Source organism: Marmota flaviventris, chromosome 9 (assembly GCF_047511675.1).
Source record: "Marmota flaviventris isolate mMarFla1 chromosome 9, mMarFla1.hap1, whole genome shotgun sequence".
Taxonomy (NCBI): domain Eukaryota; kingdom Metazoa; phylum Chordata; class Mammalia; order Rodentia; family Sciuridae; genus Marmota; species Marmota flaviventris.
Genome location: NC_092506.1, coordinates 105,809,529 through 105,834,404, shown reverse-complemented (window position 1 = coordinate 105,834,404; position 24,876 = coordinate 105,809,529). Strand labels below are relative to the sequence as shown.

At 42.4% G+C, this 24,876-nt stretch overlaps 1 protein-coding gene across 1 annotated transcript in view; it reads right to left on the bottom strand.

The window, feature by feature from the left end:
• Sorl1 (sortilin related receptor 1) overlaps window positions 1-24,876 on the bottom strand; it is a 163,049-nt gene that overhangs the window by 55,340 nt on the left and 82,833 nt on the right. The window contains exons 15-24 of the mRNA XM_027930487.3: window positions 23,228-23,356; window positions 22,643-22,728; window positions 18,127-18,299; window positions 17,292-17,423; window positions 14,815-14,906; window positions 12,920-13,166; window positions 11,904-12,042; window positions 6,545-6,718; window positions 4,132-4,245; window positions 313-435 (exon numbers count right to left, since the gene is read on the bottom strand). Of these exons, the coding sequence (XP_027786288.3) occupies window positions 313-435; window positions 4,132-4,245; window positions 6,545-6,718; window positions 11,904-12,042; window positions 12,920-13,166; window positions 14,815-14,906; window positions 17,292-17,423; window positions 18,127-18,299; window positions 22,643-22,728; window positions 23,228-23,356 (1,409 nt within the window). The remainder of the gene's footprint in view (window positions 1-312; window positions 436-4,131; window positions 4,246-6,544; window positions 6,719-11,903; window positions 12,043-12,919; window positions 13,167-14,814; window positions 14,907-17,291; window positions 17,424-18,126; window positions 18,300-22,642; window positions 22,729-23,227; window positions 23,357-24,876) is intronic.

Sequence of the window (24,876 nt, the reverse complement as noted above, 5' to 3'; positions counted from 1 at the left end):
CAAAGTCTAACTACAGAGCAAGTAAATAATGGGAGCTAGTCTAGGCTCCATCTTTTCTTCCCATGAATCCATGAACTCCACCAGAGGAACTGAATTCTCATGAAAAAACAGCAAGCAAGCTCTGAATGGAGAAAGGAAGTGACTCAAGCCTACCATGTGGGTGGCGGTGGTCATGTAGCTAGAAGAGCAGAAGTCCTGAAACGCCATCAGAAACCCTCCATTTCCAACCCCCATCATGCACTAGTACAGCCCAGTGGGCAAACATGGTAGCTCCCTCTTCAGAAGGGGTTTCTGAATGCCATGCTCCCTTACCACAGTGACTTTCATCACTGTTGTCTCCACAGTCATCCTCAAGGTCACATTTATAGGAGAGTGGGATGCATGTCCCAGACTCCTGGCAGCGGAACTGGGTGTCCAGATCACAGATGGTGGTAGCTGAAATAGGAAAGAGAGATGACATACTCATTAGTACAGCCCCTCAGATACCAACTTCCCACTAGAAAACCAATTTAAAAAATAAAAGGAAGCAGACTTTAACTATAGCAACAGAAACTACACCTAGACTTAATAGAAGAAATCAAATACATAAGAACTGAAATTTATAACCAAGGGAGGTAAGAGCACATCCTTTCAAGGAACAGCTTCAGAGAGGAACAGGTCCTGACAAAGTGAGAAACTACTATCTAGCTGGGGCCAGAGGCAGGGATTACCACCTAAGGTCCCTCCAGACATAAAGGTCTGCAGCTGTGAAGGTATCTCATAGGTAATTGCCAGAAATACCTTTATCTACAAAACTACCATTACAGAGGCCCAATTCCATGCGTGAAGCAGGCACTTCATCACACAGATGATCATGTACATCTGTAGTAGAGACACAGGCTGGTCTGTAGTCAGTCAAGATTCTGCTTCAAATCCTTCAAATCCAGCTTCCTTGGGCAATTAATTTTAACCTCCCTGAACTTCAGTTTCCTCAACAGTAAATGAAGTAATGCAGAATCACAGTCAGAAAGATGAGATGTGGATCTGAATTATTCCATTTATAACTTCCTTAATCCAACCCCTGTGCCTCCATTCACTCCTCTGTAAAGTGGAGATAGTAACTACCTGGCAGCATTATTATGAATATAAACAAGAAAACAAGCTTGGAACCAAAGCCTGTTAAATAGGATGTAAAGATAATGGGCTTTAAACACATGTCACATCTTTTCCTCATTATATTTCATACCCTTCTGGCACCAGAATGAGCATGGAATTAGATTTTCTCCTAAAAAGAAATTTCCTAGGCTTATACATAAACCCTAGGATGCAAGGAAAAACCCACCAGAAACCCCTCCTGAGCAGCTGAGGGACCCATGTGGCAAATGGCATCTTGGGATGGAGGGTGGGGTGTTCTGTGAAATGAAACGCCAAGAGGCAACAGTGCTGCTAGACATCCCGGCAGCTTTTATTGGAGGTTCCATTTCTTCTCGGTAATTGAGCTCATGGTGGGAGGCAGGGGATGAATGCAAAATGACAAGACTGCAGGGGATTCATATCAAAACCCTCGTGCCTGACATCCACCCAGCTGGAGGAGTCTGTTTAAAGAGGGAGGGAAATCGACTGACAACATCCCTCCCGCGTCGCCTCACCACCCCCCCTCTGCTCTTCCTGGCAGCTGGCGGGATGCCTCACTTAACTCCCCATGCTGTAGTTCCCCATCACGCCTGGACCTCTCCTGAAGCCTGGCCTGTGCACAGGGCACCTCCTGCTATCTCAGTAAGCATGTCTCTCCTTGATAAGAGCACAGCTCTGCCCCTCCACCTGGTTGCTAATAGAGTGGTGTTAAATCCCTGTATTTTCCTTCTCTTCTCTGTCTCATCCAATGGGTAAGGACCTGCACCAAGTGGAAGTGGGAGAGAACAGAACAGAAAGCAAGTCTCAGGCCTCAGGAATGTCAATCCCAGCTGATATTCATGCCAAATCTGGAGGAAGGCAGAGCCAGCTCTGCACTTCATCCAGAGCAGAAACTTAAACTGTGTGGCAAGAAGTTATAAGGCCAGCAACAGAATTGGGTCAGAGAGGAGGGTCACTGAGCACGGCAAGCTTCTCTGTGAAGATGGAGGTCATTATTTCTCTCCAAACATGGAACCAATCTGAGATCCAGCTTGTTCATCTAGTAGATACCCACCCAGGAACACAGTAGGAATGGCATACTGTCTTGTGTCCCTAGCTGGTACATGCGGTCATCTGGTTTCTCTCTCCTCGCTTCTGTTCTACCTAATCATGTCTGGGCAATTCTCTATAAGGTACCTCTTCCCCCACCCTGACAGGTAATAAACTCTATTCCTTCATCTGCTTCAATACTGTTAATGATCTGTATTCATTTTTTTAAAGAGCTATTCCCCCCAAAATATCACACCTGCCTGAGACTCTGGTAGGCAGAGAAGGCTTTATCAGTGGTCTTTTGCAAAAGTCTGAGAGATTGAGGCTTATGACTTTCTGAAGCTGCCATTCGGGACACTCTTTTGCCGAGGTTTGAAGGGCATCCCCTGAAGCCAAGGGAAAATGATGATACAAGAGCTTCATATACAACCTCCTAGAAGCCAAAAAGGCCAGGACATAGTGCTGCAGGGCACTGAGGAGCTTAACGAGCTGAGTGTTTCTAAAGGTGCTTCTGGGTGAAGTGACATGGGAACCTGGCACCTGCTCCTGGATGACTGCCTAAATGCATGTGCCAGGGGCCAGATGGCATCTAGCGGTATCCATTAATCGGTTCTTAAGAGTACAAACTGGTAAATGAGCCTCTGGGTTGATAAAGGCAATACTTTGAAACAGGCCTTCTGACTTGGTTTCTGGCCTCCCTGCTTCTGGTCTTTCTCCTATCTAATTCATTCTGCCTGCTGCCCATCTTTCCAAAGGCAAAAGCTTCTCATATCACTTCAGTGTTTTCCAATTGCTCTTCTAATAAAGTTCACAAGGTTCCTGCTGGGCTCTGCCTGCCCATTCAACTTCCCTTTTCCCCAATGCACCTATGTTCTCAACAACCCACACAAGTACTGACACCCCGTCTGCTTCCTTGCCCACAATCCTTTCCTCCACACTCTAGAGCTCTTCATTACCATCTACTCGAGTTGGATTTGGGTGCCCTTCCCACATCTGGAGCTTTCCCATTATGGCACTCATCACCCTACTATCCAAGGCTGTTAACTTTTGTGACATGCTCTTCAAACTGTAAACAGATTCCTCCTTGATCACTCATATAAACCCAAGCCCAGCACAGAGGGTGCTCAATCGATACCTGTTGAGTGAATATATGACCAACAGATGACACTACCTAACAGACCCAACTGGTGTCATCATTAATCTTTTTCATCTTTGTAACTCCTTCCAATTTGCCTCTTCTTCAATTTTAATTTAAAGAGGAAAAAAGGAGGCTACTTTACCAGGTGATGTCAAAGCTATTAAAAATTAAGTGAAGAAATACTAGTTAAGATTTGTGGTTAATTTATTATCCATAATAAATAGTTTTGTGATTTTCTTTAAATCCTCCAAAACAGAGTTGTAAACATGACTTAGACCTAGGAACTATTCAGTACAAGGTGATATTTACACAGCACACCTACCTATGTCCCCACATTACAGATCAAACTGTACATGACTAATCAATTACAACAAGCTCTCTTGAGACTGCATCAACTAATTGGAGCAGCATACAAGGTGACACCTGTTGCCCATCTTTGAAAAGGCAGAATATTGAATTTACAAATCAAAGACCTGATCCTCTACCCAACCTACCAGCTTTATTACAGTGTAAAAGCCAAGATTAAAACCCAGTCTGCCAAATCAGTGTAATTCAGCCATGGGATGCTTATTTAAAAGTCTTTTGTAATGAGTAGCCAACTTATGTGATATATATATATGTATATATAAACATGTATGCATGCCTGATAATGCTATATACCTAACATACATATACATATGGAAATGTGCTTTTTGTTATCCAAGCCCTGTCAGCATACATGGGCATGAGAAATAGCAGGTGGTCAGCCCTCTCAACTAGACTCCAGGGCCCTGCCCACAGGAGCTGACCAGCCTTCTGAGTAAAGGCAATGCTTAAACATCCTGGCAACTCCACCATGCCAGAAGACTCACGGCAGTTTCTCTCATCGCTCATGTCTCCACAGTCATTGTCAAAGTCACACCACCAGATGCTGTTGATACAGTTCCCGTTGCTGCAGCGATACTGGTTGCGAAGACATGTGTTCTCTAAAGATCAGAGATGGGTGGGGGAGGAAATGAAACCAATAGTATTCTTACTGCTGGACCACAGGACTTTCTATATGTCATTCTTACTGTGGGACCACAGGACTTTTCATATGTTATTCTTACTGCGGGACCACGGGACTTTCTATATGTCATTCTTACTACGGGACCACAGGACTTTCTATATTGAGTTTCCATTTCTTTTCCTCAAATTACATTATGCCTTAGATGGCAAAAGAGAGAAGAATTGCCAAGTTCATATGCATACAAGGGAAGAAGCATCCCCAAATAGCCTCCTTCTTTCCTCTTTAAATTAAAATTGAAGAAAAGGCAGGTTCAAATGAATATTTACAGGTAGCTACAATGATAAAAAAGGTTAATGATGACATCAGTTGGGCCTACTAGGTAGCAAATACAGTACATCAGCATTTCATACTACTCATTATACAAGTGACCCTGGACTGTGTCTATGAAGCATTAAAACACACTGATAGACATATTATCTATACAGTCACTTCTCTGTATCCATGAAGTTAATATCCTCAAATTCAACAAACCATGGATTGAAAATATTTTCAGGGAAAAAGACTGTCTGTATCGAACATGTACAAACTTCTTTTCTTATCATTACTCCCCAAATAATACAATATTACACATACTTGAATAGCATTTGTATTGTATTAGATACTGTAAGTAATCTGGCAATGATTTAAAGTATACAGGAGGATATGTGTAAGTTCTGTGCAAATATTGCACCAATTTACAGAAGGGACTTGAGAATCCATGAAATTGGCATCCACTGAAATCCAGGAACAGATTCCCTGGTGTACTAATGGATGACCACACAGTTTTATGTAATTATATATCTATATAGAGAGACTTTAATAATTGAGTGGGCTACTAAAATTTTATTTAAAAAGTATTTTCTGCTTCATGACTTCTTTAAAGCAAGTACTTACACAGGGAAAAAAAAAAAAAAAAAATATATATATATATATATATATATATATATATATATATATATATATACTGTTTAGTCAACTAGGTCAAGGACCCATGATGACTGTCCTCTTTGTTTGGATAATTACAAGTATTCTAATCAGGAACATGGAGAAGCCTTTCTGCCCTTCTCTTACAATTTAGTTGTTGACTTTATTTCTTTCCAAATAGCTTTAAGATGACATCCCCAGAGCCTGAAAGTCTCCTATTCTAAGGCAGGGGGGTTCATCTTCTTCCACTTATTATTTCTTAAGGAAGGAAGACTATAAGGTCTCCATTGTGTACTTCACTGCCCTGGTCTCAAAGGCTGCTGTGAGAAGTGAGGTTAGAGTTACAAAGCAAATATAACCTGGGGCATGAGGAAATGCAGGAATTCTGGCCATCAGTCCAAGCATGTCATGGCAAGGCCCCCTTCTAGGGGTTCTCACTGACAGAAATATGAGGTTGGGGACTGGAGAAGTGATAAGGGAGAAAACTGGGAAAAATTTAAACAGGTTCTTAAAAGGAAAATATTTTAATGCATGTGTCCATATTCAAAGCAGGTTGGGATTGTCACAGCCATTTAGTCACAGCTTGGAAGTCAAAACTTCCAGATCTTTGCAGATTGGTTTGACAGTTCAGACCTTTTCGGGCTGGGGTGGTGGACAAGTGACTGCTAGGCTAGAGAGGTCAGTTCTAAAGGGATCAAGCTAGTGGTCAGTTCTAAAGTTTCCAAGGCAGGTTGGCCCAACTTATAAAAAGTGGGAATCCAGGTATAGTGGCACCTATCTGTAATCTCAGCTACTTCTAGCTACTCAGGAGGCTGAGGCAGGAAGATCACAAGTTCGAAGCCAGTTGAGGGACTTAGTAAAATCCTATCTCCAAATAAAAAATAAAAAGGTTTAGGTATTTAACTCAGTATAATAAGTGCTTATCTAACACACACAAGGCCCTTGGTCTAATCTGAATAAAAAAAAAAAAAAAAAAAGTAAATCTACAGCAGGAGAAGTTAGAGAATCTAGATATGAGGGGTGGGTAAGGACAGGAAGACTTAGTAGAAAAGAAGGTCAGCCCTTGCAGAAAGCCAGTGTCATTAGGCATGAAACCAAAATGCAGCGCCATTATTTTTACATGAATAGCTTGGGTTTGTTCTGAATGAGCACTGACCTGCCACAGGCCTTAGCATCCAAACCAGGATGCCTCTAAGAATCCAGTGGATTTTGTTTTTGCCTAGGACTCTTCCAGTGTCCCCAAATGGATAGGGAATATGGAGCCTTGGCCGGGAGATGAGAAGTGAAGGAGACTGAGGGCAGAAGGGACTCACCTTCTTTGACACAGGTGCTGTTCCTTAGCTGATAGCCCCGAGGGCAGTCACACATCAGGTCCCCAGAAGGGAGGACACTGCTGGACACTCCCTCTGGACACCTGCAGCTTCTGCTGTTGTTAGCCTTGGGCAGGCACAGCAGGCTGCAGGGCCTGGACATGCAGGCATTGCTTCCTGGAGAGAAGACACAGCAGCATACTGGGTTAATAATACGTAGCAGAAGGGAGCCGCTGAACAGGAAGAGACCCGCTGCCTCCTCACCCTATAGACAGGACCAGAGAAGCTCACAGAGGCTCCGCAGCACATGTGGAGGCACCTCCTGTAATGACAAGCTCTGCCAGAACCTGGGCAAGGACCTGAACCACACAGCCAGTTTCTCCAGACTTGCCTCTCTACCTCAGCTCCACTGGACTGCCCAAACCATGGAGCAGATGTTCCTCCTGGGAAAATGGAATTGGGTTTCTGAAAGCTAAGCCACCAGGGAGCTAGAACTGGGAGAAGGGATACCAGAGTAAGTGTCAAAACTTTCTCAAGTCACAGCCATGGAGAAGTACTCTGGGTTTGCAGATAGGAGACTTATGGGGAGAAAAGGGGACACCACCAGGGCCTCAGAAAAAGAGAATGACTTTGCTATTCCTAGCTGCAGTACCTTTAAGGCTTACCTAGATCTCCCATCTTTGGGTTCCTTATTGCCTCCCTTGATTCTGCCAATAACATTTTCCATTTGAGTTATCTTGAGTGGGTTCCTTTGGACCCAAAGGCCCTTCATTCAGAACATGCATGTGGGTAAAGCTGGGGCCTGGACAAAATTCCAGATCACCCTTCTCAACTGCTTTGTGTCAAAGCATAGCTAAAGAACTAAATGAGGAACCAACCAAAGTACTCATTAAGCTACCATCAAGCAAAAAAGGAATCCATAAAAGGACTAAAGTTGATCTATGCTAATATGTTCAATTTTTCTCTGGTTCAACTTAGCAAATAAAGTAACAGTTCAAAAAATCCATCACTGCACTTAAGAGAGCCTATGTGAATGAACAAAACTGGCAAAGGTGTTTTCTATCCCCAACACCTTTCCAGAGGGTAAAGAGGGAGAATGTATAACCTATTTTGTAACAACTGGAAACATGATACAACTATGGGATAACACAAAAGCCAAAGACTTTTGAAATGTATGTTATTTTCTTTTGGCTGTGCATATTAACCATGAAAACAAGAAAATCAACATAAAAACTTTGAAAAAATTCAACTGCTGACTGTTCAGTTGTAAGGTCTAGTCAGACACTCCAACCCCACCTCCACCATCAGACAGGGAGCCAAGTAATCTGCTTCCATCCAAGACTACAACTAAGCCCTGCCCAAAGAGTGCTGGTTAATGTCAATGAGTATTGATATGGGTGACAATATACTCGATAGCTTTGGATGTGTTGGCACCTCATCAGTTTTAAGTGATATTACAAATAGAAATAAAAATCACAGATTTAGCAGCAATGTCATTTTGATTCTAAGAAAGAGAGGGTAAAAGACATTGCCAAATAGATAAAGTAAGCACACCCAGGTAGAGAAATTCATGTGATGAAACTTTCAAAAAAGCTTCAGCAAATAACTCAACCAACCATCAACCACAGCAGCACAGTAACCACAGTAGAACATCCAGGTGACCAGACATCAGCTCACCCTGATAGTTGGTGAGCACATATTGCTCTTTAGCTCAAATACACAAACTACTGGCTAGAAAAGGGGGATACAAAATTGAATTGAGCCACCACTAATGAAAAACAACTGGAAAAGGATGTAGGACATGTTCTTTGTATTCTGAGGACAACATACCACTCAATGTTCCAAGAAAATGAACAATAACAAAATATGTTATTTAAACATACTCAATTACAGGATGATATTTTCATGTAGACTGTGTCTAAAATAATGTGACTAACATTTTCACATGCAGAGCAAATGTTCCTACCCAAACAAGGAAGAGCTAAACGCACAGAACCCAAAATGGGCTGTCCTATTTCAGGAGGCTAATCGAGGCCAAGATGTACGTCACCTCAGGCTGAGAGGCAGTATCCAGGGGGCAAACTCCAAACCAAGCTCATCAGGTCCCTGCCTGCAAGAGATCAGCAGGGAAGGAGCACTCCAGCTGTTAAGAACCACAGAACAGAAAATGGGAGTACAACATTACAGAGAACACGGAAAAAAATGGAAGAATTCAGCAGAGTCCCACTGCGGCCAGAGACCCTTCTACAGGATGCCAACTGCCCCATGTAAGCAAGGTATACATTATGAAAACCCCTGTCCTGATGGGAAGAAAGGACAGGTGACCATCTTCAAAGATGTCCCCTTAGGATACCACACTTAGCTCTTCATGGGCATATCCAGAACATTTTCAAATTTCCTCTGCGGAAAATTCCTCCAGAATCAGTTTTGGAGCCAAAAATGCTATTATCTCACTTAAGTATTGAAAATCTTGGCAGTTACCAAAACAAATCTACACCAAATAATGAATATTCACCCTCATTTACAGATGTTTAAAAGCTTGCAGGATCAGAAGAATTTCAAGATCTCCAAAATACTTTTAAGACATTGTAGCATCAATTGAATACATCAAAAATCTTTGTACTTACTTTGTACTTACTTTGTAAGTAACCTCTTTAAAGGGAAAAAATACTTTATAAAGAATAAATTCCACTGACATTACTTAAAAATCAGCCATGAATCAAGACAAGAAATGTATTATTTACTTATAATCAAATACCTCAAATTAATAAGTGTTCTATGTAAACAGATATTTTATCACAAACCAGAATCAAGCAAAATGTAGTATTCTAACTTACTGTCACCTTACCAGTGCACTGCTATTCCAGCAACAGATGGCAGAGGGGGCAAAGCCTGATGGTTTTACTGAAGTTCAAGTTTTGAAGTCAACTCGGTCACAACTCAACTCTTACCACTTACTATGTGTGTGACCTGGACAAGTTACTAAACCTGACTTTTATGTCTCATCTATAAAATGGGAATATTCACAGCACAAATGGATTTGGAGAAGACTAAAGGAAATCCACAAAAAATACTAGCAGGTATATATGATATACCCTTAATAAATACCTAAATAAAAGTATTTACCATTATTTTATATTTGGCTAATAGAAAATTCTGTGTATATTAGGAGCAAATAACAAAAAGAATACAGAGGGACTGGCACCTGAGTGGCCAGTATGCATCATGAACATGTGGAACCCTCTGGGTGTTCGAACAAGGAGGCAGGTTAGAGCAAACAAGCACAAAGCTGAGAGGCATGCGGTGCACACTGGCAGCACTGAGCCAGGTGCGGCTGCAGAAGCTCCAATTTCACTCAGACTGGCCCATTTCAGAGGTTAGACACTTGCTTCTCTGGCCCTATCTGTAGATAGGAGGTCTCCTGAAAACATCCTGCTCACAACCAAAGGAAGATAAGAGAAAACTGCAAGAGAAGTGGAGACTGGAGTAGAGATGCAGTCAGTGGCACTAGGCCCAAGGAACAGTGTTCCACCCACCAGCACACATCTCCCTTTTTAACCAGCCCTTCCTCCATGATGCTATCCCAACCCCAGAATTACTGTGGGGAGTGTAAATGAAAGTGACTCTTGGGGGTCAATCACACCTGAGCTGAGAATCACAGACCTGTCTGTCCGGCACCAGGCACATCTGCACCTGCTCAGAGCATATACTCCCTCTCCTGCCACTCCAGGGGGCTGGGTGACACATGTCAGCTGGGCTTGAGTTGCTGGGATGAAGTGGCAGTCAAGAGAGGAATGGCAGGGACAAACTCCAAACCTAGCCAATCAGGCCCCTTCCTGCTAAGAGATCAGTAGGGAAAGCACCCCAGGGACCACCAGCTTCACCTGAACATGGTGCTGCAGAAGCTGCTGCGTCGCATCAAACATGCTTACAAGAACTGGTTGAAATGGAGCCCCACTCTTCTGGACTAGGTGACAACTTAGAGAAATGAGAACAACCCACTCTCTGAGCCTGTGAGGCTCTCATTCTCCCTCAGACAGGGGCCTAGAGATTTCAGTCATGGCAGCTGAGAAGCAAGATTCCTTCATCTCCTCCTACTTTGAAACAGGTGTCTCCTCTTAAGAAACAATGTGACTTCTCCATTTCGTAGCTCCTACACTAGTGAGAATGCTTTGAGAAAGCTAATTAATAGCTAAGATTTCACTCCTTCACCTACAGACCCCGGATCATAATACCAGCCCTCCCCACCCCACAGGTCAGCTGTGAAGATACTGCATAATTACCCACCAAGCACCAATACTCTAAGCAGGCAACTCTGAGACAGACTTACATCAGGAGGACACTTTATAGTTTCCAAAGGGTGTTCCCATGCCAGCTTCCTTGGTCCCAGAAGAATAACAATGATATCTATAACTGTATTATTTTTCTTGTCAATTTTTCCATTAGCACAGGATAAGCCAAGAGCCACAAAACACTACCAACATTCTAGTTCAAAACAGAAAACCTAGAAGTTTGTCAACAAAGGAAAGTCAAGATGTTACTTAATCCAATGGAGATAAGAGGGAATGCTTAAAGGGACTATTCTTCTCAGGAATGCTCCGATTCTTCTCCCCTAGCATCATCAGTATGGCTGAGGGTAAGCAAAGGTAAAGGGTAGAAGGGGAAGGAAGAGCCTTTCTACTAGGAGTCTCGGCCTCCAGTAGCCGCATGTCAAAGCTTTATATAGCAGCTCTTAAAACTTCAAACAACAGGCCATGAAGACAGCAACTATCTATACCCATGGCAGCTCTCCCCTGTCCTGTTCATCCCTTCTTTCAACAAATATGAATTGAGCACCTACTAAGTGCTAGTCACTGCTGCCATAGGAGAAAAAGAAAACAGACACAATCTTTTCCTTCATGGGGTTTAAAAGTTCAGGGTGGGGTGCACAAATAGAAGCCACAAATTTACTAAACACAGCATCACAACAGAGGTGGGAATGCTCAATGGGCACGCAACTGTCTGAGCACCCAGCCAGCGCTGCTCCCTGTAAGTGTGCCAAATGGGGATTAAGCACACGCTGGGCTCTCCCAGCTGCAACAGAAGCCACACCACCAATCAGTGAGGGGCCAAGGACAGGAGGAGGGTGTAATTACCCACCACGCACCAACACTCTAGGCAGGCAAAAACATGCTGTCTTCCAGCTGTTTGTGTATCATTAGAAAAGAAATTAAGATGTCATTAGGAAGAAATTAAATAATGCACATGTTGTCGTGACAGCAAAGACGCAGGCTGCCAGATCCTGCTCTGAGTGAGATTGCCCACATGCAGCCCCTTTCCCGAGATCAGCTCTGGGGAGACTTAAGAAGAGACCCTGCCTTACCAGTGTTCTTCCCCTTGTAGAAGATCTTCATGTCCATTAGCCCTGTGAGCTGGCTTGCCAGGATCTCCATTTGGGACCCGCTGTATTTGGAAGCTCGGAATATGCTGAGCTGTGACCAGTCATCCCAGTAGATTTCATTCTAGAATAAAAACCTTTGTCTGTTAGTCCAGCTTTTTTTTTTTAAATAGTGGGAATTGAACTCAGGGGCACTTGACCACTGAGCCACATCCCCAGCCGTATTTTGTATTTTATTTAGAGACAGGGTCTCACTGAGTTGCTTAGCACCTTGCTTTTTGCTGAGGCTGGGTTTGAACTGGCGATCCTCCTGCCTCAGCCTCCAGAGCCACTGGGATTATACGCAAGTGCCACCACACTAGCTCTTTGGTCTTTATTCTGAAGCCTCTAAAAGGACAGGAGCTCCCCTACCCAAGAGACAACTATCAGTTATTGTCTGAATGACTAATATGATCAAAATTCCACTTGAATGTAAGCATCAGTGGTTTTATCCAAACATTACCAAATCCACATGAAGGAGCTACACAAAGGAAACTATCAGAGAAGCACTCAAGTTTGACCAAGGTTTGAAGCAGTTCAAAACCTGCTTCCCAAGGATCGAGAGAACTGTTCTGTTCTCTGAATGAAAACATACAACATGTGGTATGTAGCTTATCTCTCTCAGTAGGGAATAAAGTGAGCAAATAAAGTGAGCAAACCTCACAAGATACAAAGAAACAGAACCAAACTGAGGCTCTTGGCACTGGAGGCAAGTTCAGAACAGTCTTAAGAAATAACCTTAACTCTTAACCTTTTGAATTGTGAGTAGTGGTAGTGGCCAGGACTCCAGCACCTGTATCTGGTATAGGCTGAAGTGAATTATCTCAAATTTAGAAAAGAGCAGATTTCCTAAGAGTCAGACAACATCTCTGTGAGACCCCAAAAGTCCCCAGCTTTGGACCTTAGTATGCTCTTTACCTACTCTGCCAGACTGCCTGATGGTGGGACAAATAAGGACTCACCTTGAAGACAGCAATGGCATAGGGGTGCGGGAGATTGTCCAGAATGACCGAGCGTTGCTGGCCACTAAAAGTGATCCGTTCAATGCAGTCCAGGTAGGCATCTGTCCAGTAGATCCACTGGTCATCCACAGAGATGCCGTTGGGCCACTTGACGTCCTCTGAAACAAGACGATGAGCAGCAGAGCCATCCATGTTGCTCCGATAAATCCCAGGCTTCAGGTCCCCCCAGTCGGTCCAGAACATGACCCTGGTCAAAATGGGGATAAACCACATACCTCGTCAAAATGGGAGAAAGAGGAGCTCAAATACTCCTCTCCATATAGGAAAGAGATCCCTCTAGAACAATCATTATTTTAGTTATCAGTAATCCTAATATTTGAAACCACTTAATTCCTTGACTCAGAAATTCCTCTACTAAAACTCACCTATAGTCAAATTAGGCAAAGATAATGTACAAAGAAATGTATAGATATGTATATTAATCTAAATGTTAATTGGTATAGGAACTGATATATAATAGTACATACCACAGAACACTATGAAACCTGGAAATCTATGTGTGTTCAAATGAAACTATCTTTAAAACAGATACTTTGTAAAAGTTACAAAGTTGTAAACACACTGATTCAATCTGGTGCATGAATGTAGGGGGGAACCTGTGACTTAAGGATAAGGTTTGTACATGGGTAAAAATGATTTTAAACAATACATAAGAAATTACTAAAAATCACCACCCCTAGGATGTATGAGGGTAAAAGGTTAAGAAGAACAGAGAAACTGGGCATGGTGTTGCACATCTATAATCCCAGCTGAGGCAGAGAAGGCTGAGGCAAAAGAACTGTAAGTTCAAGGCCAACTCTGGAAATTTAGTGAGACTTTGTCTAAAAACACAATTTTTAAAAAAATGATTGGAGATATAGCTGTAGCTCAGTGGTAGGGAGCGAGTGGGGTCAATCCCCAATATACAAGAAAAGAAAAAAAAAAAAAAGAAGAGGAGGAGGAAAACAAATACCAAATACTTTTGTTTCATACACTTTTGTTCTCTTTTAATATTTTAACCAAGTACATAGATTATTTTAAGAACCTTTCTTTAAAAAAAAATAGTACTGGGCTGGGGATGTGCCTCAGGCGGTAGCGCGCTCGCCTGGCATGCGTGCGGCCTGGGTTCGATCCTCAGCACCACATACAAACAAAGATGCTGTGTCTGCTGAAAACTAAAAAATAAATGTTAAAAAATTCTCTCTCTCTCTCTCTCTCTCTCTCTCTCTCTCTCTTTAAAAAAAAATGTACTAATTTTGATCATAAATACTAGCAGACATGAAAGGACTTTGCATTCCCTAAACACAATACTACTTTTTTAAAATAATTATTTTATTGTATGCATTTATTTATTTATCTTTCTGTGGTGCTGAGGATTACACCCAGTGCCTCACACATGCTAGGCAAGTGCTCTGCTACTAAGCTACAGTCCCAGCCGAGTACATACTAATTTTGAGTAAGAAAACCTATATGTGCTGGGTGTGAGGGGAGGCAGGGGAAAGATGGATTGAATTAAATATTTGTGCCATGCATGAAACTGAAGATAAAACAATCCTTACAATACATGAGAGGGCCTTCCGTGTCTGGAGAGTCCCTTTCACCATTACTTTTACTGAAAAAAACACCTCACAGATGTGAGACATTTGGATGCCTCCAGAGTCTGGTACTTGCTAATGAAAAGCGAATGGAGTTACCTGGCCTTGATGACTAAGGTGTGGTTTCAAAATTCTCGGTTAATAGGTTATTTCTACCATATTCATGAGAAGCAGAGTTTTGCCCAGAAGTTTACATTTCTATAAGAACCTACTGTTGCAGCATTGGACACAATGCTGACTTTCTTTTGAGGACACACTTACCCCTCTTGAGGCACTAGGACCAGAGCCCTAGGCCGATCCAACACAGAGGAATTGACGATTGTAAGTCGGAAGTCACCATCTGAATTAGCTACCTGACGAAAAGAGAAGGAAAAGAAAAGGCCAGAATGGATCTGAGCTCCTTAAAAGACCCACATTGAGGGGGTGAGGGGGTTGTGGCTCAGCGGTAGAGTGTTGGGGTCTAGCGTGTGCAGGGCGCTGAGTGCGAACCTCAGCACCACATAAAAATAAAATAAAGGTATTGTGTCCAACTACAACTAAAACAAAATATTAAAAAAAAAAAAAAGACTCACATTGCCAAAGCCCTCTATCAGCCCCTGCCTACAGAGTCACCTCCCCCAGCCCATCCCCCACACATCTGCATGATTCCAGTTCCAGACCATCTGGAAACCTGCCTTCATTTCCAGTCAGAATGAGCTGATCCCTCCTCAGGCTCATGTGCCAATTTTCACATAGTCTGAGAGCAGTCGGAACTATGTGTGCACTTCCTACCACACAATGATCTGCAGAGTTAAGTGGTCACCCTTGCTTTACCCTTTGGTATCCACAGAGCTGGTTCAAAATCCAAGGATGCACAAGTCTCTTATATAATATTGTAAAGCATTTGCCTGTAACCTACACACATCCTCTTATATACTATAAATCCTCTCCAGACTATTTATAATACTAATACAATGTAAATCCTATGTAAATAGTTGTTATAGTGTTGTTTAGAGAATCATGACAAGAAAAAAGATCTATCCATGTTCAGTACAGTTTCGTTTTGGTTTTTGAACATTTTTAATCCACTGATGTGAAACCCACAGATATGGAGGACTTGTCTTAATCTTGTGTTATTTATTTAACACACCCATGTTACTCCACCCTCCACCAATGGCCCAATACAGCCCATTCTCTACGTAGCAGCCTTGCAACGAAAAGTCCAAGAACAAGCCCCACGTTCTCCCTCTTCCACTCCAGCTGCGCAGTCCCCACGATCCTCGAGTCTGATATATACTCACTACTCTGCTCCCTCCATACTCATCGCAGGCCTGCCTTCCCGACTACTTGCTCTAAACACACAGTAATTTTCCTTCAAAACAGCTCTGGGTTGACCTCCCTTCCTAACTTTTCTAACCCACCTCACCCAAGAGCTCGTGAACTCATCCTATACCACTTTGCACAAACAGTATTTGAGTTAAGAAGGAGTCACCCAACAAGCCTATGAAAGGGCAGATGCATTTTTCTAGCACCTCACAAAGTTCTGGCAACACATAAGTAAATAAAGGACAGAAACAGCAATAACAAAACCACTAAGGCAGCACTTGGTAGATACCAGGCACCCTGCATCTTGTTTACTTCTGTCAGCATCCCTATGAGGGGCACACTACAACCAGCAGGCTGAGCTCAGATGCCACAGCCTCAGGAGGCCTCCGACCTGTCTGCCTTTCCTAATGCTCCACTCCCCAACCATGTAATCACACCACCTGCACTTAAGTTCTTTGCAGCACTCATCACAACAGAACTGGTTTCTTTATTTCTTTATCATTTTGTCCCTATTGAAACTTAAGGTCTATCGGAACAGGAACTTGCACAAGGTCTTCTTGCCCAGTGCGGCATCATTAGAGCCTAAGATCAGAGCTATCACATAACATGCACCAAAGCACTTGTCAAATGGCTGAGTGAATAAATCAATCTTCATTTGACACATGAAGAGACGGAAGCTAAAGAAGCTGAGTTCCTTGCACCATATCATTTAGCTGGTATGGTAAAGCTTGAACTCGGAGCTCCTCAAGTGTTTCTTTGGACTTGCAACCTCACTTGGCTCTGCGCCTCCCTGCTTCTACTATACTTCCCACTTTGAAGACCCACATGCTTTACTTCCATGTAGCACCAGTACAAAAAGCTGCTGAGGCAGTGTCCCTGGCCTCAGCACTACCTTCAGGAATTGGGTGGACCTATATTCCTCAACCCAATGTTTTTGGTGGTGTATAAGTCATTTATTACCCTCATGTTGCCTTGCACATGTAAGACTGAATACGTTTTTGGGGTAGCTGAATTATAGACAGTAATATCTGTATTATTATTACAGATAATAATGATGATGATGTCACTGTCATTATTACTCTAGCATTATTACTGGACTGTTACCAATATGGCATCATTATCATTATTGTTATTATATTATGCTTCTGTTAGCCAAAGTATAAACTTTTAGTTATCTTAATGACGTTATCTCTGATGACATCAGACACCACGTTCTCACCTGGGACTTTTATGGCAGTGAGTAATCATTCTGGGACCAACCCTCCCCCTCCTTTCCCTTTCTCCTAAGGGCTCAGCCTTTCCATTCTTTGGAAATTCTTAGAAAATTGCCAGAGTAATTTAACACACTGGCTCCCACCCCTGTGTCAAATCTGGATCAAAGCCCAGGTGCTCCCCTCCTCATTTAATTAAGAAAAACATGGGGATACACATACCTCAATCTTCTTGAAGCCAGCATCCACCCAGTAAAGTAACTGGCTGAGAGGTTCAAAGGCCAAAGCTTCCACTGTCTCCAGGCCAGAATCGATGATCACTTCTTGCCCTGTACTCCCATTCAAACAGAGGCGCTAGAGAGAGAAAAACAGCAGTAAATGCTGTGAAATGTTCAAATGATCTTCTGCCAAATCAGTCTCATGGACAGTAACCCTTTATTCAGCTGGCTGGATTGCCAAGGGATGAGATGTTTTATACTGTTAAATTTTCCAGACACATGAAGCTGAGTTTTAATAAGGGCATTTCCAAAATGTATTATGGTTTCCTGTTTTAAACAAAACAATGAACAGAATTTAATCCTTTATATTACTCTGCATTAGCGTCATGAACACTGGTTACTAAATTATGTGCTATATCACATTAATGAGGTCAGAGATTACTCAGATGCATGTGTCTGCTTTTAAAACTAATGAAACCAAACTGCTGCTATTTCTGAGTTCCTGTATCTGCCTTCACAGCTGCTCTTCCCTTGTGAAGCTCTTAGCCATCAGGTGCTATCCTTGGGACAGCTATACTCACGGTCACCCCGTTCCTCACCCCCAAGATACCCAGACACTGTATAATTTCTGTTGGGTTAAGAATATAGGTAAAGGTTTTTGGAGTTGTGTTTCTAAAATGATTATGTAGACAATGAATAAAGATACTCTCTCTCCTTTAAAATGCATGGATTTGGGCTGCGGGAAGAGCTCAGTAATAGACAGCTTGCCTAGCATGTATGAGGATGAAATCTGATCCCCAGCTTTGCAACCCCCAGAAGCAGACCAATGGCTGACTCACCTGGATGATATCCAAGGCCAGGTCAGACCAATATAAGCAGTTTCGTTCATAGTCAAAATCCAGGGCCACAGCTGCCCGAAGCCCACTGAGAGGCAACTGCTCTGTGGCTCCAGAGGCAAGGTCATAGCGGTGGATGGACTTCCGCATGGCGTACAGGATGAATTCGTTCTCCTCTGCCAGATACACAAGCAACAGAGAGTGGACCTGGGGGATGCTGAAGAGCTCCTAGCTGATCTGACCTTTTTTTTTTTTTTTTTAATACACAAACTTCGACACCACTGTTACATGGTCTAGATCAACTGAAAAAAACTAGGAATCCAAACCTGGAAGGCATATCATGGATGATATTTCTGCCTTGAGCAGGTTATTTGAATGCCAGTGAATCTGTTTCTTCATCTGCAAATGTTTTACCCGTTAGATGTTTTTTTTTTAAATCTAGATACCCCAGTATACTTGCTTCAGTATCCACACTTTGCATTCCACCTCTAAGTCTTCAGAGTCACACTTGCCAATATCAATGAGACCAATCACTATGTTCTCTCTCTCTTTCTGACTGTCCCATAGCACCACACAATAACTTGGATCTGGAGTATACCCAAAGACCCATGAGTTAAGGGCTTGGTCTTCAGCTTGATGCTGTTGGAAAGTTATGGAACCTTTAAGAAGTGGGGCCTCACAGGTTTTAGGTCACTGGGAGTGTGACCTTTATAAGAGAACAGTGGGACCCCAGCTCCTCCTGCTGCTGCTCTTTTGGTTCCTGGCCACCATTCATGGACTGACACCTCTAAAATTGTGAGCTAAAATAAACCTTTCCCAGCTGGTTATCGTGAAGGAAACCTGAATAACCACATCATAATCTCATTAACCAGACACCATTAGTCACTGAAGACTTGGAACTAACTGTGTCAGCTTTTCATCTCTATGACCAAAATACCTGCAAGAACAACTTAGGGAAGGAAAGTTTATTTTGAGTTCATGGTTTCAGAGGTTCAGTCCATGGTTGAGTGGTTCCATTGTCCTGGGCCCAAGCTGAGGCAGAACATCATGGCAGAAGGGCATGGTGGAGAAAAGCTGTCAGCTCATGGCAGCTGGGAAACAGCAAAAGCAAGTGCCAGGGGCAAAATATAAAACCCCAAAGGCACCCTCCCAGGGAGCCTCTCCTCCAGCCACACACTACCTGCTTACAGTTACCACCCATTGTGATTTTCAGATTATGAATCCATCAAACAGATTAATCCACTGAGTAGGTTACAGCTCTCAAATCTAACCGTTTCACCTCTGAACATCCTTGCATTGTCTTACATGAGCTTTTAGAGGCTACCTCACATCCAGACCATAACACTAAGTTTTCTAACCAGTTTGTTCATTCATATTGTTCACAATGACATGTGGCAATCATACCAACTTGACAGATTTTCAAAATAATAATACAATTGCTCTGGACTATTTACAAAATATTTTGCAATATAATCATCACAAAGACTTTCTTTCTGCTCAAGAAACATGCAATGTACTTGCCACATGCTAGGCACTGCTTAATCCTCCCAAAAACTGCATGATAGAAGAGCTATCATGAACCCAGTTTTACAAATGAGAAAACTGCGACCAGAGAGGCTAAGTTACTTGTCTAACACCATACAACTAGTAAGTGGCAGAACCAAGATCTGAACCCAGGTATTCATAGTCTATATTTTAAAACATGACTACTATGCTGCCTCTTTTTATGTAGATACTAATGATCTACATAAAGAGAACAGTGGGACCCCAGCTCCTCCTTCTGCTACTCTTTTGTATTTTGTGTGTGTGTATACATGCGCACATGCACACACTAAGGATCAAAGCCAGGGCCTTGCAGGTGCTAAGAACAAGTTCTACCACTGAGCTACATCCTCAGGTTGCCACTTTTTAAGACACAGAAATAGAGGCCCATGCGGCTGAAGAGATTTATTTAAGTCAGACAATCAGTAACAGGAAAACCTAGCACTCTTTCTTTTCCACCTAGGAAACAGCGTGGAAGACATCCAGGCTCTTCCACAGGAGTGGAGAGAAGCAAAACCTCAGCATCCCTGTCGACAGTCTCTATGTTGGAGCTTCGGTCAGCCCAACCCATGGAGGTGCGTGGAGGGCAGTGCACCCAGCAAGAGGACAGAAGCTTCACACCCCACCACCTCACCCAGCACACTCTTCCTTATTGCTGTTTACCTGCACTCTTTGTAAAATTCTTTGTAATAAATGAATAAATGTGAGCACCCAACCCAGAGAAGTTGGAGAAAACAAACCTCACAGGCAAAACCCAGAGGAGTGCCACAATGGCACCCAGAGAGGGATTAGACAAAGGAGGATTAGGAGAAGCCAGGCTTAAGGATGATGTTGAGCTGCTATTTTTTGAGTCTGTCCCTATATTTGGATATTTGTTAACGTGAGTCATCTCCCCAGAGTCTAACAGTAAAAAGTTCTTTAAAAATGAAGAAGAAAAAATAAGCATCCATTTGACAGCGTGGTGCACGTGGAACCAAGATGTGACTCCCAGTGCTGCATGCCTGGATTAGCCCCCTCTGGACTCCATCAGGAGAAACAATACCTCAAAAAGTGAATCCACCTACAGTTTCTAATAGGTAAGTATGCCTTCTTTTCTTTGGGGCTCACTTTACTTCAAAAGCTTCTAAGCTATCAAATGATAATCAAATGCCTCCTTTCAGTTGTCCCTGTAGTTCCCATGGTACTTTGTTTCTTCCAAGAAACAAAGAAGAGCCCAAGTCCAGAAAAACCTGCTTCAGGATTAGACAGTGAGCAGCATGCAGTACTTCAGTGTATAATGCCTAATCTAGAAAAGGAACAGAATGCTTGGCCGGTGCTGGCCATATGTAAGCACAGCCTGGAAATGTGTGTTGTTAAGAGTAATCAAAAGGAAGAAAAATTACTGCATTATAAAAATCCTTCCAGATGCCCAGACTACCTCATCTTTGCAAAATGTTCTGGTTCCCATTAGCCTTATGAAAACATCTTTTTCTTTCTGGGTACTTCCCTGCCTTCTATTTCCTTTCTTTTTTGGCCTTCTTCTGCTTCTTTGACATTTAGGAGGTGGTTTATACTGAAATGAGACTTTTCTACTTCATTCCTTATTCTATCCTCTCCTATCAAAAGAGAAAATAGCTTTCCTGCCAGTTTTGATGGCTTTATACAAACTGTTTTGTCCCTTGCTGAATTATCTTTGGAAATATTTATTACAAAAGTATGTACTCTAGGCCCTTTAGAGCCATCACTCAAAGCCTCCTCACCAAGTCCTCATCAATAACAGCACTTGTGATGGGAATATCTGAATATTATCTGCTCATCTGTAGGAATCTGCTGAAGCAGTGGTTCTTTTTTAAGTCTCCACGGTGAGCTATGTTAATTACTCTGGTAGTGATGGAAGATTAAATTAAAGGACTAATGAGCTTAGCATGAAAAACACCAGGGCAAACAGGCAACAGGGCACAGGAGAGGCTGCTCTGCCCTACACACTGCTTTCATGACTCGTTTGGCACCTGTGGCTGTTCCACTGGATACCACCACGCTATGGAAGTCAGCTCATCCTCTGCCCTCACCGAGCAGAGTGAGCAAGAGCAGGGCTCACAGGGAAGACGGAAGATCTGAATGAATAAGAAGCACAGTGAAGAAAGAAGAGAGGCCATGAGGTTAACTCTTTTTTAAGGTATTATAATTTCATGTCTGTGTAACAAATATCCATGTTACATTCCCAGAAAATCAATCTGAAACACATTTTAGAATACAGTACACCTTTATGGCATGTGTAATCATCCCAAAGAAGTCTTCCAAAATTAGTAGGAATAATGATCTTCTGAATAATAGGAATGCCATTTGGGTGATGTCCAATGAAAGGAATAGACCCAAGAATTTGAATTTTAACTCTGTCACTTACTGGATATGTGTGACCTTGGGTAAGTTATCTTATCCTCTCTTCTGGACATGCTTGCTTTTTCATAGATATGTACATATTAAGTGAAGCTGATAATATGTGCTTCATTTGGGTGTTAAAAGGATTAAACTGCCTATGCATGGAAAAGTACATTAAAATCTGCAAAATTCCATTAATATATTAGCTATAATTATTACAAAATTAAGACAAACCACTAAGTTACCTCCTATGAAGCCATAGGTGTCTTTAAATTCAACAGCAACAACAGATGAAGAACACAAAAGCCTGTGGGCACCCTTGGCCCCCACCCAGGGCCTAGCACACAACAGTCACCAAACACACACTTTTCAATGAACAGAGGGATTTCCTTCAAAAAACTGAGCCCATACTAAATATTTTCCATTCCTTTAAAGATGCAAGACTATATATAAATTTAGTTTGGATGCCAATCTTAAGAGGAAAAGGGAACTCTGATGCTTGTAATTTCGTTTATTTTTTCTCCACTGAGTTAGAAGAGCCACAAGCCTGACTGAGGTAAGATCCAGATAAGACTTCAATGATATTTCAAGAAGCCATAGAGAAGAAATTGCCTCTCACCTGCCAGGGGACAAGGAACCAGCTCTCCTTCCAGTCGTGCTTCAACGTCTCCTCCACTGCAAGTGTCCCCAGAAATCTTCCGGTAGCTGTCAACCCCACATGCACACACAAAGTAAGAGGTCAGAAACACCAAAGATCAGTCATGGAGGGACCCCCAACTGGGAACACAATTCCCACCATGGACAACAGATTCCACCCACACGTTTCCCTACAGCACAAGGAGGAAGGTGTTTGGAGATTCTAGGTCAGTTCTGCTCATAATTGACTTAACAGTCCCAGGCCATTTAGTGCACTGCTCTGGGCAAAACATTTAGACATATCTTGTCAATGGACTCCTCTCAAGATGTGTCCTTGTTGACATTTATGACTTTTATGTTGCAGAAAAGCTTACGAACTTGCAAGTGTTTTCTCTCTGGGAACAGGAGAGTCTGCAGGCACCACCATTTTAAACCTGCCCAGCTATTTACAATCTGATAAATTAAAGTTCTACAATGTAGAAAGTGAAAGAAGCCCAGGTGGTCCTGGATTCTCACCCTCTGTGCAGACCCTGTGTGCACCTCACTTGGCAACCTGTGTGATACATACCCTCTTGTTCTCCGATAGGTAGAGCCCACAAGACAAGGCACAGGTGGGGAGTAGGACTTTCCGGAGAACTCTGGGTCTGGAACACACACTTCTAGGGACAAATCTTCACTCATCTTGAAGCCAAAGTCACTGAAAGGCAATTGGGTTTAGTTCAGGCCACCACTTTACAAACTTCAGGCACTTCAGTTTCAACGCTGCTCCTTTTACCACACCATCACTTGTATTATGGTTATTTGACATGCCACTTTAAAGAATACTCATTTTACACTAAAATACATCTGCAAAAGACAATTTTTATCCAAACCAGAATTGGAAAAACACTATTACATGCCATAAACAGAAAAAAAACAATACAAATCCTGATACCCCAAACCAAATAATATTAAATTTTAAGCAGATCCAGTTCCCTAACTGGAGTCCAAAGATTCTAGTTGTGCCTTTTCTTCTTGGCTAAAAGGGATTAACAAAAGTTAAAGAATTACTAGCATTCAGTGAAACTTTCTCTTGACCTAACCAGAAGAATTAAAAGAAAAGTTTAAAAAGAATTTTATAAAACAAAATTATTTTGACTAAAACCTCAATGCCACTGAAGACCCTGCCCATATACTGTCTAAACCACCTGGGCTGCTACACTTTGGGATATAATAGCTGGCTTCAGAAGATCTCCGACAATCTGGGGGTCACATGGACCAAGCCTCCCTGCTCCATGGGCAGCACCTGTGAGTCAGCTCTGCCCTCACTGCTGCTCTGAGCTACATCTGACAACTCTAGAGTCAGGCAGCAATTTTCTAAGCCTCACCCAAGCTGTCAATTCTGTAACTCAAAGGGATCGTCCACATTTATATGCTCTGCTTGAAAAGCTTCACTTACTATATTTAATTCAATAAATATGAATTAAATGCTTATAATATGAAAAGTACAACCAAACACAGGGCAAAGTCGTTTGTATTACATAATCCACATTTAGCAATTTGTAGAAAATTGTTCCAAAGGCGACAAGTTCTATTATTCAATCAAACAGGTCTAATTCGTTCAATCAGTTCCTACCAAAAGGCTATTTTACATCTTTTTAGGGACTGGATGAAGTATTAACTAATTACTTATTTGCCTCCAAATCAAGGTGCCCAATTCTTAGGCAGCTTTGTGTGGCTGCAGTCTCAACTTGGTGGCTGTGAAAGCACTTTAGAGGGCCACGCCCAGCTTCCTCCCTCCCCCAAAAGAATGGAAGAAAGCAAAAGGCATGGCACATTTAAATATTGTCCCATAAAGCTTCTATTTTAATGATGTGTGTGTGTGTGTGTGTGTGTGTGTGTGTGCGCGCGCACGCACGCGCAAGCGCACTCACACATACATGAGGTACAGGGTCATAATACAAAATGTACTGCTTACTAGGAGGCACATCAAGAATTTTAAAGTCACATGTCTTGGCCGTGTGAAGAAACATAAAGACATAAAATAAACTACCCCCTGAAAGCAGTAAATGAATGGGCTGAAAACTGGGCTTCTCAGTGGGGTCTGAAAGGACTATCAGAAATAGCCTTTTAAATTCAGTTGTCAATCAGTGGCTGAGCTCACAAGCAGATATCTCAGCTTGCTTGTTCTCATCTCATCTCCTGCTGTCCATCTTGAGACTGTTCCCTTTTCAGTGC